This window comes from Cherax quadricarinatus, chromosome 80 (genome assembly GCF_038502225.1).
Source record: "Cherax quadricarinatus isolate ZL_2023a chromosome 80, ASM3850222v1, whole genome shotgun sequence".
Lineage (NCBI taxonomy): Eukaryota > Metazoa > Arthropoda > Malacostraca > Decapoda > Parastacidae > Cherax > Cherax quadricarinatus.
The window spans coordinates 17025837-17041510 of NC_091371.1; the positions used below are offsets into that span (position 1 = coordinate 17025837).

Sequence of the window (15674 nt, forward strand, 5' to 3'; positions counted from 1 at the left end):
TAATTCTCTATTATTTCCCCATACACTGTAATAATTAGTTCTTCACAATGAATATAATATAACAAAAATAAGAATTTTATTCAGCTGGAAAGTTGGTGTAATAAGCAGTTGCTAGTTCTCCATTGATCTGACAAGACTTGCAGCTCGGGTCTTTTTTTCAACACATCCAGTCTTAGAAACAGGATAGGAATGCTCATTATACCTCAAACATGTATTTGTTCTTCATGGCTATATGGTTTTATCATTTTTTTGAATATAGCAATGGGGGGGGGGGAGTCAAACTGCTTGAAGACTGTGTTGCATTATCTTGTATTGTCTTTATCAAGCTTTTTTTTAATCCTTTATCTTTATGAACTGTATCAGCTTATAGCAGTCACATAATCTTTCTTTAATTATAAAAGACCCTTGGCATGTACAGCACTTTTATGTTTACATTTTTCAGTCATCAATATTAATAATATTGTACATTCACAAAAGGCACTAAAATTTTAAATCACATGAAGGCATTTCTCCTATTTTATTGGTATATTCCCAATAATGTTTGTATCAACAAACACTTGTAGTTATTTTAAAAAAGGAAATAAAAGTAATTCCACCTTTCATGTTTAATATACAGTACCAAGTTGCAGAGAAAATAATCTCATAACTATTTATATACAAAAAATTATGTGCATAGCAGAAATACCAACGAAAACTAAAATCTAAATAATAAGTTGCTGATTCAGCAATATATATATATATACACAAAATTAGGGAATTCTTCCACTGTCCTTAAAACTCATTTTCAAGTCAACATATCGAAAACAATATTCTTTGGGTTGATTTGAATAGTAGTAGTAATCCAACTGGCATATAATGCAGCTGGGTTAGATAAATAGTGCAACCCAAGAATATTTACAGCATATTTTGATACATACAAAAGGCTTGACAAATTCATAGATATTCAGCAGAAAATAGTAGAGTTTAAATGCATGCTGAATGGCATTTCACCTAAAAAATATAATTTTTTTAAATTTATAGAAATATGAAACTATTTTCAAATCTCGAATTATTGAGTATTTTTCAGTTTAACAAATTGCATTATTCCATGACAAAATAGTATAATTTCTATACAAGAAAATTGCTAAAACAAGTTTGGCACATGGAACAGAAGGAAACTATAGGGACCAAAACATCATTACTAACTAGATTTATCTAGTTGATTGTTTTAGACATTAAAATAAGCAGGAGTATGAAGTGATGTCATCGTTCACCAGTAGACACGAGAGAGGTTAATACATGCAAAATGTTTCTCCTGTAAACAATATGTCTAGTCAGTGAATTCACTGGGATAACAATAGTGACTTCAGTCACACACAGCAGCATTTTTCCAAACTTTAAATACCATACTTCACTACTAGTAGCACCTAAAGTAGTATTAAATACTACTTATATCATCACATACAATGTACAACATAATGAATATTCTCTCATTATATTGCTATATTCTTCAAAAAATCAACTAACTTGAGCAATTCTACATATATATATATTTTTAACTATTGTACATCATAATTTTCCAATCATAAAATATATTAACTTTCTTAAATACTGATGGACGGAGCATAACAGTCTCAACTTGCTTTGAAAATGATATGCTTAATATATTCCCATCTGTTATATAGCACCAACATATGGAATGATGAAAAGTCTTATACTATCTTTTCACAACTTATAAATGAAACCAACTCATATTGATTTATAACAGATCTATTTGAATTACTGCAAGCTGTCTTAAACATTACTTTTTTAACGAGGCAATGGCAACAATTTTCTTAAGCTCCTTGTACAAATTTACTCATTTTGTTCCGAAAAATCAGTACAATTTAATGTGGGCAAATACTACACTTCTATAAGAGTTGTAACAAAATATCTCATTGACAATTTACAGGTTTTCCAAACTAATACTGGAAAATAAACATCTGTATGGTTCCCTAATACTTAATTTTTTGTATAAAAAAATAGATTCCAGAAAATTTATTAATATATTTATAGGAATGTACAAGTGCTATGGCAGGTGAAGGAATTATAAGGTTAGTATATGACAATGCTCAGCTCTGGTGATGGTGTTCAACATGGGTAGGGAGACCATGGGTTTCCTCGAAGAAATCTGGCTCCTCATCTTGATCAGTACAGGTAGTGGCTTCTTTACCATCAAGCTGCAAAGAGAGCTTTATGTAAAAACTGTTTTTTTTTTACTTTTGACACTAACACTACCGTCTAAAATTGTCGGAAAGAACCTTTACTACCAATTTTCATTAATGAACACTGCTGCTTTCAGTAAATATTACACAATTACAATGACTTCACTGAAAAAAAAGGGTAGGAATGTTGCTGTTTCAAAGGTAATTTGAATTGTGGTGTCATTTCTCTGAATGCCTTCCACATTTCCCCCAGGTGCTGTATAATCCTCCAGGTTTAGCGCTTCCCCCTTGATTATAATAATGAATTGTGGTGTCCACACATGCTGGCAGGACTGCTAATGAATGAGGGGTGCCTCTTCCCCTTTTTTTTGTCATTACCATGATGGGAGATGGCCACTGTAGTACAAAAAAAAAAAAAGTTCTCTTTGAGAGTCTTGGCTACAGGTATAAAAGTATTTTAGTTAATTAACCCTCCCAGGGTCGCCCAAATTTCAAAAAAAAAAAAAAATTCTTATGAAAAGATAATCTTTTCCTGATCATAATGACACCAAAAGTATAAAATTTGATGGAAAACTTATGGAATTATGCTCTCACGAAGTTAGCGGTCTCAGCGATTTTCGGCCAATTCCACTGTACTGGTCAACTAAAATCATGAATATTTCACTAGAACTTTTTTCTATTGAATGAGTGCAAAAAAACCACCGATTTCAACTATCCAATACAGTGGTCAGAATTTAGCAAATTTCAAAAGATGCCAATTTCCAAATAGGGTCCAGAATAAACACATTCCTGGCACTAAAATGACATTTCCTCTGTTCATTAGTCATGTCCCAACGCCCCTCTTACATTCCACTTTGAATTTTTATTCTCGCAAAAAATAGATTTCCTGTTATGCAGACTACTGCATTAGTGTGAAAAATGGTATAAATAATATCGGCGCACTTGTGAAAGAATATTAGACTCGCCAGTTGACGTGTATTGGATGCTTAGCATGATTTGTTTACTTTGGTAAAAATCAAACATTTCTACTACTTTGAGCTCAATATCAAGGTACTTTTCATTGTAAAATCAGTCAAAATCATCTCAATTTCTGTAATATGTCTTCCATTCTATAGAATGAGACCAGGAAAACTAGAATACAATAATAAATACCGTGCAAAGTCACTGTTTTAATCCAAAAACATGGTCAGTTTTTTTTTTTTTTTTCCCCCTCTTTATGCACTGTGTGCTGCAGGATTTTTTTTATACTGTGCACATAGACCCATTCTTTCATACGTAGGCCTACCAGCTTTCTCTCACTAGATCTGAGGGCGCTAAAATTTAGGCATATGTACTAGTACATCAAAAACCCTGGTGTGTAAGCCGTACTAGTACGGCCGAAACCCTGAAAGGGTTGTCATGTGGTGAGTAATAATACTGTTACAGCTCATGTTAAACTTACTGCACTAAGCTCAGGGTTGGTGAAAGCATATGGCAGAAGGTAAAGTCTCATTGGAATCAGAAGCATAAGGACGAAGGGGAAGCAGAGAGCAGCTGGAGACTGCTTGACAATCCACAACACGACCAGCATTACCAATTGGATTCCTGTGAAGGTGTGCATCTTCCAAGTGCGAACCTGCAAAAATTAATGGTTGATTAATAGAGACCTGCACACTTCATGGGTATCTTTATTGCTGAAACATTTCACCTGCACAACAGTCTTTTTCAGTGGAATAGAGAAATGACTTATGCTGGAGACAATGGAAGGTGCCCCAGTCCCTTTGCCTGAACACTTTCAATCAAGCTTAAGAGACTCAAACTGAATACCTTCTATCAAGGCTAAGGGAATGAACTTCATAAAATTACCTCTTCCAGTGTCTCCGACATAAAAGTTGACTTGAGAAGCCTACTGTGCAGGCAAAACATTTTAATAATAAAGGTATCCAAATATTACACATGTGGGTTTTAGCTTGCACTAGTACTGTATACCATTAAGGTTAGGTTTGTCGGGTAACAAGACAAATGTTTCCCGATGCAGGTCTTAATCATATGATGACCCACTGTTTGAGCTTTAGTCATCTTACTGAGGCCTTCCATTGGCTTGCTGGTCCACCCTTTAAAAATTAGGGATATATTATTTAAGTAGTAACAATACAGGATACTTCCACATTTACAAAACCATGAATAATTGTATATTAATTAATTTTGAAGCATAATACATTTGACTGCCAAAGTATTCTTTTGAAATTCCTAGATGATCTGTTAGTTTAACCAACTTTAGAAAATTACTGTCTACATTGTTTTCAAAAATTTTTTTTTATTCCTCAGCAGACTGAAAAACATGAGATAGTAACAATTTTATAGTATAAAGATAAACATCCCAAGTGAGGGCAGTGTCTGGTCAGGAATGCCCATAAATGGAACCATCTCTGAAGTAGCTTCATGAAAGAAAAACAAGAGCCTGAAAAATTGTAGGAGTAGGAGCTGCCACTGGGCCAGCTGTATATATATACACCATAAAGAGGTTAGCATGGGTCCCATTGTGACCACAAATGTTAACCTTCCTATGGTGTATATTATTATAATCAAATACAGTGCACCCCTGTGAATTCGTGGCTTCAGCAATTTGCGGATTTTTCCTTAGAACCTAACTAATAATTGTTCGCAGAAATCCCCACAATTTTTTTTATGCATTTCATCACTAAATATTATTATTAACACATCGGCAGTTTCCCACCAAGGCAGGGTGGCCCAAACAAGAGAACCTTTCATCATTCACTGTATTGCCAGAGGCATTCTTACACTACAGTTAGAAAACTGCAACATTAACACTCCTCCTACAGAGTGCTGGCACTGTACATGTACTACCCATCTCCAAGAATCAAGTCTGGCCTGCTGGTTTCCTTGAATCCCTTCATAAATGTTATGTTGCTTACACTCCAACAGCACGTCAAGTCCTAAAAACCATTTGCTATCTAACACGCTCATGCACGCCTGCTGGAAGTCCAAGCCCCTCACACACAAAACTTCCTTTACACCTTTCCTAGGCTGACCCCTACCCTCCATTACAGATTTTAAGAAAAATATTTAATAATCTGGTAACAAAATATAATTTAATATTTTTGTTACATTAATGTAAATTCAGCAAAATTTCAATATAAAATATGATACTATATAAATTAAATTATTACTGTATGTATACCAAAGAAAACAGGGTTGCATGAATTACAGTATACCAAAGAAAATGGGCTTGCATTAATTACAGTACATATCAATCAGGTTTATCCTCTATAAAGATTACTATCTGGGGTTTACAGATTTTGGATATTGTGTGGTTTACATGTTATAAAATACTAATTATAGAGGGGGCCACTATGACACCTAGCATGGCTAGGCATTTCAGGCAGACTTAGAGTAATTCTTAACTCTAAATTATTATGGATTAAGTTGGTATTAAGGCTAAGTGACTACATTATAGTTTGTGAATGCTTTTGTTTTGGTACAATACATAGTTTCTATATTGGAGTATCACAGGCAAACTTATGACTAGTTAGGATTCATTATTTAAGATCAAGTTTCTTACTTCTGTGTTTATAGTCAAATGGGTGAGTGAAAGTGTGAACCACCAGGTGGTTTTCATATACAGTGGACCCCCGAGTTTCGGCAGCCTCGAAATTCGACCTTCAGCGAGTTTTTTGGGAAAAAATTTGGCCTCGTGTTTCGGCACCCGTCACCGCGCACACAAAGCCAGTCTCCCACGCCATTCACGCTCAGTGTGCCATTGTTGACCATCACTCCGCGGGTTCATACAATACATTTCATCATAATCCATTGTTTTTTGTGCTTGCAACTGCTAAATAAGTCATCATGGACCCAAGGAAAGCTAGTGCAACCCCTTTGGTAAATAAAGTGAGTGACGGGGATGTGGAAGAGTTGACTCACGAAATCGTAATGACACAATTGCAAACAAACCATACCACGGGCGGGTTCTATCCCCACCCGTGGTATGGTTTATGTGGAAGAGTTGGTGGAGGACCACAGGGAAGAGCTAACCACTGACGAACTGGAACAGCATCAGACCACAGCCGAGGAACTTGCTTCAGAAGAGGAGGAAGAGGGAGTGGATGAGGTGCCTTCTTCAGTGATTAAGGACATGTGTGGAATGAGTTGAAAAGTATCACCCTGACCAAGTTGAAACAAGCCGTATCTGCAACATGTACAATGACAGTGTTGTGTCCCACTTCAGAGAAATCTTAAAGAAACGCCAGAAAAAGACCTCTCTGGATAGATATTTTGTGCGCCAGGGGTCCAGTGACTCAAGTTGTTCCCAGTGGCATTAAAAGAAGAAGGGAAGTAACCCCAGATAAGGACTTGCTACCTAAAGTCCTAATGGAAGGAGATTCTCCTTCCAAACAATAGTGTACACCCTCCCATCTTCCATCCACCCAGAAGTGTTCAGTAAAGGTAAGTGTAATGTTATTATTATTTATTTTAAATGCATGTACTTGATTTCTGATTGTTTTCATTATGTAAATCTTTATTTAATTTGAAAAAAAATATTTTATTTTAATATTTTTGGTGTCTGGAACGGATTAATGTTATTTCCATTATTTCTTATGGGGAAAATGGTTTCGAGTTTCGTGAATTTTGACCTTCGGCGGGCTCTCTGGAACGGATTAATCACGAAACTCGGGGGTCCACTGTAGTTAGTTGACAGGGTGTATCAGGGAGATAAGATGTTTTCTAACGGTAGATTTGAAAGTGATGACTGTCTCTGCAGTTCTAGAATTTTCTGGGAGTAACATCAGTATTTTACATTCTAGTACTGCACGAGCCAGCAGTACAGTACGTACTCTATACAGGTTTATCTTTGCATTCTCTTTTAACTCCCACAAATTTGGGGAGACTACTGTAAAGCACTAAACTGACAAGGGTCATGCAGCTCTATGGTGTATAAATATACATAGTTGGATGAGTCTTATTGTAGCCAGCTAGCCCAGTGGCTTAAGCATTGGCCTGGAGTTTTACAACTCGCCTGCTGCAAGTTCAAGCCCAACTGTACCATGATTTATTTGCAATCATGTCATTACGATGACTTTGAGGGGACCTGAGCTACAGTTTGTCACAACCATTTATTTGTAAAACTTTTGGTCACAGTGGGACCCATGCTAACCTCCCTATGATATATATATAATTAGTTGGACGATTCTTATTTTAGCCAGCTGGTCTGGAGTTTTACATCTCACTCGCCACAAGTTCAATCCCCACCCATACCATGGTTTGGATGCTAATATATACCTCTAAGGGCAAATTTTGAACCTACATCTGTTTTCCATTGTTCTTACATGATACAGACTGGTGGTGTCTATGGGGGCCAATTCAATGATTTTTACGTTTGCAGCTGCGATCTGATTTCCATGAAACAGAAGCTTCCCAAAGAATATTATTATTGATGCTAATACTTTGATAGAGGGCCAAACACACTTCCCCATAATGAATTGCCTTCTTGTGTTCAATAATCATAGTTGCTAGAGTTCTTCCAGTCTGACAAGTGCATACCAGATTGTAATCTTTACATGGGATCTGATATACTCTCATGTTGTATCTTGTGTAACAAATTGTGTTTCTTGGAAAAGAAACTTCCTATATTGTTGGGAAAGAAATTGATTATATTTGTCACTTTGTCAAGTCAATAACTCCTCCTTGGTGGAAGGGTACTGTGAGTTGTGACTCACTGGAGTGGATCGAGTCCTTTGAAGTTGAAACTTTGTGATAATGCTAGCTTTTCTCTCTCTTAATTGGATAAACTAATCCTGGTATTCTAGTTGTAAGAACTGCACTCTAAGGAAGATTTCTTATTGCTGGATTAACTATGGTGTGCTTCACATCCTAAGTGCTCATAGAAGAGGCTTGAAACAGTGCTCTTTTTAATTTGTACTAAATGTTGACTGTAGAAATGGACATAGCAGTGTGAGTACGTTTTTCTTAAAAGTTAAAATTCGACCAGATCATTGTTTTTGGGAATGAACAGTTAACTGTTTATTTCCAATTCAACCTTGAACTGTATAGAGAGAACAAGTCTCTCAAAGAAAGTTTAAATTGCCCAGATGAAGATATCGACATACAGATCATGTCTGGTGGTCTGATGCTAAGGACAGTTTCATAATACTCCATATAAAAGAGTAGGGTGAATTTCTGTTTGAAGAATTCATTGTTGAACAAAGAAATATGTCTATTTGAAGAATTCATTGCTGGAAAAGGAAATATTAGTAACACAATTTTGTTAAGAACTAAGATTTTCTGAATGACAAGTGAGAATTAATTTTGATGCGGAAGTAATATAGTTACAAGGAATTTCACCCCTCAAGGAAGGTTCCTTGATTTTGGTGAGGGGCTCTTGATTTAGGGAATTGGATCTGTGCTCCAGTTCCCCAAATTAAGCCTGAATGCCTTCCACATCCCCCCCCCCCCCAGGCGCTGTATAATCCTCCGGGTTTAGCGCTTCCCCCTTGATTGTAATAATAATAATAACAAGGAAGTTCAAAATGTCATTAACAGGTACTGTGAATAATCTACATACAGATTTGTGTTTTACAAGTAGGTTGACAAATCTTAGCCCCCCCCCCCTCACAAAATTATGTGACTCCTGTTTTCTCATTCAACAATGAATTCTTCAAAAGGAAATCTGACTGCAGTATGGAAAGTGCACTCTCTACTGTACTTTCTGATTTACGTACTGTATGTTGTCTCATCAAATGTTGATGAGAAAAAAAAATTCCTGATCCAGGCCACTGTCTCTGTGAAGTCTGCACATTTGTTTTTGAACTGTGTGGTGGTAGGAGGTACTCCTTACAATTTTCACTTTGCAAGCATATATTCCTTGATTTAACCTTGTTGTAAGGAGTGCTAAAAGTGCACTATGCACTCCTGATGTTTATATCAATTAGCCTATAGTAAAATTAGTTCTATGTCGTTTCGCTTACACTGCAGTTTCCAAGAACCTATTGAAAATATTAAGTGAGGACTTACTGTATTATGAAACACCAGACATGATCTGGTACAGACATGTCAATACAGTAGGGCTCCGGTAATACGGTCATTTCAAATTATGACCAAAACTCGCTATACGGCTCCCCCCACCTGACTTTCTAATACTGTCACCGCACCCCATCCGGTTTGTTTACATTCTCTGTGAGATCCGTAAGCACTAAGTCTCTCCATGATGTCCGGAAACTCCAAAATTTCAAGTGTTTTTAAAAGTTATTTCATATTTACTGTGATAATTATACTTATGTATACCTGTACCTAAATAAACTTACATACTGTGCTAGTGTGCAGGCACATATTAAAATCAGTCTCTTATATCTCAAGACGTCATATTAGTAATGATGACAATCACCGAGTCTCATTAAATGTCGTATATTACGTTAATATACACATTTTCATTAATCCATCCATGATATTTTTTTCAAAATTATATAATAAACACGATACATAACATAAAAAGATGATAAATACACCCCACAACAGAATAAATAAACAGAAATATGAGATGTCGTAGCCAGATAACTTGTGCAAGTGACGGCAAGAATAACATTTTCTCTAGTCTAACATAAGAGAAAATGTGTTACTGGGGGTAACTGCAGAAATTTATTCCTTTCGTATGTATGTAAATAAGTTTATTCAGGTATACACAAATAAGAACATAAGAACGAAGGAACACTGCAGAAGGCCTACTGGCCCATGCGAGGCAGGTCCAAGTCCCTACCGGCTTAAGCCAATGCACCCAACCTAGTCAGGTCAGGTCACATTGACTTAAGGGAGGAACACGGCAACCGACCTGTTAGCACAAGCTATCAGGTCCAACTCACACCCACCCACATCTACTCATGTATTTATCCAACCTATTTTTAAAGCTACACAACGTTCTGGCCTCTATAACGGTACTTGGGAGTTTGTTCCACTCATCCACAACTCTATTACCAAACCAGTACTTTCCTATATCCCTCCTGAATCTGAATTTTTCCAACTTAAAACCATTGCTGCGAGTCCTGTCTAGGCTAGATATTTTCAGCACACTATTTACATCCCCTTTATTTATTCCTGTCTTCCACTTATAAACCTCAATCATATCCCCCCTAATTCTACGTCTTTCTAGAGAGTGCAGTTTCAGGGCCCTTAGTCTATCCTCATAGGGAAGGTTTCTGATACATGGGATCATCTTTGTCATCCTCCTTTGTACATTTTCCAGAGAATTTATATCCATTCTGTAATACGGTGACCAAAACTGTGCAGCATAATCTAAATGAGGCCTAACCAAGGATGTATAGAGTTGAAGAACAACCTGAGGACTCCTATTATTTATGCTTCTTGATATGAAGCCAAGGATTCTATTAGCTTTATTGCGAACACTTATGCACTGTTGTCTTGGTTTCAGATTACTGCTAACCAGAACTCCTAAATCTTTTTCGCAATCCGTAATATTAAGATCTACATTATTTAGTTTATATGTGGCATGGTTATTGTCCTGTCCAACATTTAGAACTTTGCATTTGTCTATATTAAACTGCATCTGCCACTTCTCCGACCACTGCATCAGTCTATTCAAATCTTCCTGGAGTGCTCGAATGTCCTCGTCATAATGAATTCGACGGCCTATTTTGGTGTCATCGGCAAACTTGCCGATGTCGCTCTTTATGCCCTCATCTATGTCGTTTATGTAGATTGTGAACAGCAGGGGGCCCAACACTGACCCCTGTGGAACACCGCTCGTGACGCTTCCCCACTCTGATTTCTCCCCATTTATGCAAACTCTCTGCTGCCTATTTGTCAACCATGCCTCTATCCAGGAAAAAATTTCTCCTCCTATTCCATGTGCTTTAATTTTCCTCAATAGTCTCTGATGTGGGACCCTGTCAAAAGCCTTACTGAAGTCCATATACACAATATCATATTCATTACCATGATCTACCTCCTCAAATACCTTAGTGAAAAAAGTTAATAAATTCGTAAGGCAGGAACGCCCCTTTGTAAAACCATGCTGAGATTCGTTGATTAATTTATGCTTTTCAAGGTGGCTACGAACTGCCTCGGCAATTATTGATTCCATAAATTTTCCCACTATGGAGGTTAGGCTTATTGGTCTATAGTTCGAAGCTAAGGACCTGTCACCTGTTTTGAAAATAGGTATCACATTTGCCATTTTCCACTTATCTGGCACCATGCCAGTTTGTAGTGATATGTTGAAAAGATTAGCCAAAGGTGTGCTAAGCTCCTCTTTACATTCCTTTAGAACCCTTGCATACAGTTCATCAGGGCCTGGGGATTTGTTAGGTTTTAATTTATCTATTTGCCTAAGGACCATGTCACTTGTGACCCTAATAGTGCGCAGTTTATTATCGTCCTGTTCTACATAATTTATCATTACTGGAATATCGCTGGTATCCTCCTGTGTAAAAACTGAGAGGAAGTATGTGTTAAAAATTCTACACATTTCCTTATCACTGTCAGTGAGCTGACCCGAGGAACTTTTGAGTGGGCCTATCTTGTCCCTGATCTTACTTCTGTATACCTGAAAGAATCCTTTTGGGTTAGTCTTCGATTCTCTTGCAACTTTAACCTCATAATCTCTATTTGCTTTTCTAATTCCCTTTTTTATTTCTCTCTTTAACTGAATATATCGATTTCTTAATTGCCCCTCTCCTCTTTTGATTTGCCTATATATGCCTCTCTTTTGACCAATCAGATATTTTAATCTATTGTTCATCCATTTAGGATCATTTTTGTTTGATCTGATTTCCCTATTTGGAACATAATTTGACTGAGCAGCTAGAACTATGCCCTGGAAAGCATCATATCGGCAACCATCACCACCTACCTGACCCCTAGTCAGGTCATTCCAGTTCAGCCCACCTAAGTAATTTTTCAGTCCTATGAAATCAGCCAAGCGAAAGTCAGGGACGGAGACTTGATTGCCATTATTAGGGGAATTCCATGATATGTTAAAACTGAGTGATTTGTGATCACTCTCCCCAAGCTCATCATTAACCTCAAGATTATTAATTAGTGTTTCCCTACTGGCAAGAACCAAGTCAAGGAGGTTATTTCCCCTAGTTGGCTCTGTCACAAACTGTTTTAAAAAACAATCCTGGATCGTATCAAGAAAGTCACCCGACTCTAAATTTCCTGTCAAATTGCTCCAGTCAATCTGTCTATAGTTGAAATCTCCCATTAGCACAACATTTTCGTATGTAGATGCCTTACGAATTTCGTCCCATAGAAGTTTACTGCACTCCCTATCAAGATTTGGGGCCCTGTAAATCACACCCAAAATTAGTTTTTCTCGGCCCTCGAGAAGCTGTAACCAAACAGATTCAGTGGCTGACGCTTCTAATTTAATATCTTGTCTAACACAACAATTTAAATTGTCTCTGACATACATCGCTACTCCACCACCTTTCCTGTTGACCCTGTCAGTGTGGAATAATTTATAGCCTTGTATGTGACATTCAGAGGGCATCTCTCTATCTTTCAGATTGAGCCAGGTCTCTGTTATAGCAATAATATCTATGTTTCCTGCACTTGCAATTAATCTTAGCTCATCTATCTTATTTCTAACACTCCTGCTATTAGTATAGTAAACCTTAAGGGAGCTAGTCCCTTGCTGCCCTCTGCTGTCCCCCTTTGTTTGCTGACCTGTTCTATTGTCTTTATTTATAACTTCATGCTGAATGCCTTTTATACATTTACTGTTTCCAACCCTAGTGTTGCAACCTGCTTGTTTCCCACACACACCCATACCTCTATCTTCCATCAGTTTAAAATCATAGGCATTTCACCAATGGCCTTCTCAATCGAGTCTGCAAGTGCTACCACCCCTGCCCCAGAGAGATGAACCCCATCCCTTGCATACATATCATGTTTGCCATAAAAGTTGTTCCAGTTGTCAATGAATGGGATTGCAAGTTCCTTGCAGTATCTGTCTAGCCAGCAATTTACACCAATTGCCCTAGACAACCATTCATTTCCTACTCCCCTTCTAGGCAAGATGCTACATATGATTGGGATCCCTCCCTTAGACTTAATGAAATCTATAGCTGACCTGTACTTATCTAGCAGCTCTTCTCTCCTACCCTTCCCAATATCATTTCCACCAGCACTGAGACAGATAATGGGCTTGTTCCCATTACCTGACATGATATTATCCAGTCTGTTGACAATGTCCCCAACACCAGCTCCAGGGAAGCACACTCTATCTCTCATCTTCTTATTCCTATTACAAAAAGCACGATCAACATATCTTACCTGAGAGTCACCAACCACAAGAATGCGCTTACCTTCATTAGCAGGGGCAGTAGTACCCTTACCTTCACTGGCCACTGAAGTACATTCATCCTGGAGAACAGAGAAGCGATTTCCTACCTTCAGATCTGCACTCTTAACTTTCCTTACTCTGATGCGCCTCCCATTACTGTGAACAACTCGCCACTTGTAGCAGGTGCTGGGCTGCACCTCACTGCTGGTAGCCGTTGCTACCACCCCACCTACAGCCTCCTCACAGTGAGAGACAGACTGCACCTCACTGCTAGAAGCCTCATTCCCCACATCTCCAACCACCTCACACTCTCTCCCAGGCCCATTGAGGTGGACCTTCAGCCTCCTAATCTCCTCCTGGAGAAGCAAGACCTCCTCCTTCAACTCTCCAACCTCAGCTTTTAAAACACTGTAGAAGCAAGCCATGCTTTGTAACCGTCCACGCTAATCCCCAAGCAGCTCAGGGTCTGTGACCTCACGTGACGACTGACCACTGAACACATAGATTATTGTACATAGCAGCATATGTATAGAGAACCTAGGATAACCCCAAAAAAGTCAGACAGAGTGACCTATTTCCATTGCCTTCACTCAGAGTGTCATTTCTTCTAAAAATGGTGTTACATGAGAATGGGAGTGTTGTTGTTTATTTATTCTACCGTATCAATGTAGAGACAACTTGTACACAAACCAGACGTGTACACTTTGTTTGTTTACAAAACTTACGTTCACCTGGTTAGTTTACATAACTCTGCGCTTGTCCTCTCTCATTTATTCGTTTTATCTCGTTTACTCACTCCTGACCCTACATTAAGACTACAAATATTTTAAGGTAAGTAATGAGTGAACTGTATATGCATTTTATCACTCTGGATGCTTAAATATCATAGAATATATGTGTAGGTGGAATGGCCTGGTATGGTAGCCCGGCTGACTACCATACATACCACACTTGATTTCTTACAATAAATACTACTTATCTCACCCTAGATTAAGACTATAAATATTTTAAGTTAAATAATGAGTGCACTGTGTGTGTATTGTAGTTTTCTTTTTATTGTTTTCTGATGCCTAGTTCTATTGCCAACTTAATATATGTTAGTGTAAACTTGTTATCTAGTATTTGTATGCATTTATAAGGGAAAAAAAAAAGGGTGTTTCACTTTACAGCAATTTCCGCTTTATGGCAGTAGCCTGGAACCTAACCTGCCGTATAAGTGGGGCCCTACTGTATTTTCATCATCTAGTTGGGGAAATTTCAACATATTTTTTTGAGAAACTTAGCCAATGTATTCCCACTATACAAATCAAGGTTGAAAGGGAAATAATCAACTACCATTCCTAGATAGGCTTATCATCAAAAACAATGCTTAGAGTTTTCAGTTTACAGAAAAAGTCACTTACACTACTATGTCCATTTCTACAGTCATTTAGTACAAATTAAGAAAAAACTTATGACCAACCTCTTCTTGCAAGCACTTAGAAAGCTCATCAAATTCAGACCTGGAAATATTCTCCGAGTACAATTCTTAACCCTTTCAGGGTCGGCAGGCCCTCTCCTAAACTTGTACTCAGGGTCGAAAATTTTTCAAGGAAAAAAAAAAAATTTTTCTTATGAAATAATATAGAATCTTTTCCCAATGATAATGACACCAAAAAGTATGAAATTTGATGGAAAAATTACAAATTATGCTCTTGCGAAGTTAGCGGTCTTGACGATGTTTACGCATCGGCGATTTCACCCACTTTGAGCCCTATTTTCGGCCAATTCCAATGTACCAGTTGACAAAAATCATTATTTCACTAGAACTCCATTTTTTCTATCGAATGAGTACAAGAAACCACCCATTTACTGATTTCAACTATCCAATAAACTGGTCAGAAATTGGCAATTTTGCCAATTTCCAAATAGGGTCCAGAATAAACAAGACATTCCTGGTACTAAAATAACATTTTCTCTGTTCATTAGTCATGTCCCCAGGCCTCTCTTACATTTCTTTTGCTTTCTACTTTGAATTTTTATTCTCACAAAAAAAAAAAAATAGATTTACTGTTATGCAGACTACTGCATTAGTGTAGAAATGGTATAAATAATATCAGCTCACTTGTGAAAGAATATTAGACTTACCAGTTGACGTGTATTGGATGCGTGGCATGATTTGTTTACTTTTGAACTTCTGCAAAAATCGAACATTTCTG

At 37.5% G+C, this 15674-nt stretch overlaps 1 protein-coding gene across 4 annotated transcripts in view; it reads right to left on the reverse strand.

The window, feature by feature from the left end:
• Positions 1–590: 590 nt before the first annotated feature.
• The window catches only part of Ae2 (Anion exchanger 2), a 434313-nt gene continuing 419229 nt past the window's right edge, over positions 591–15674 (reverse strand). For all 4 annotated transcript variants that reach the window (XM_070102192.1, XM_070102191.1, XM_070102193.1 and 1 more), the window contains 2 exons: positions 3625–3798; positions 591–2198 (listed from right to left, as the gene is read on the reverse strand). In XM_070102192.1, the coding sequence (XP_069958293.1) occupies positions 2091–2198; positions 3625–3798 (282 nt within the window). In that variant the 3' untranslated portion in view covers positions 591–2090. The remainder of the gene's footprint in view (positions 2199–3624; positions 3799–15674) is intronic.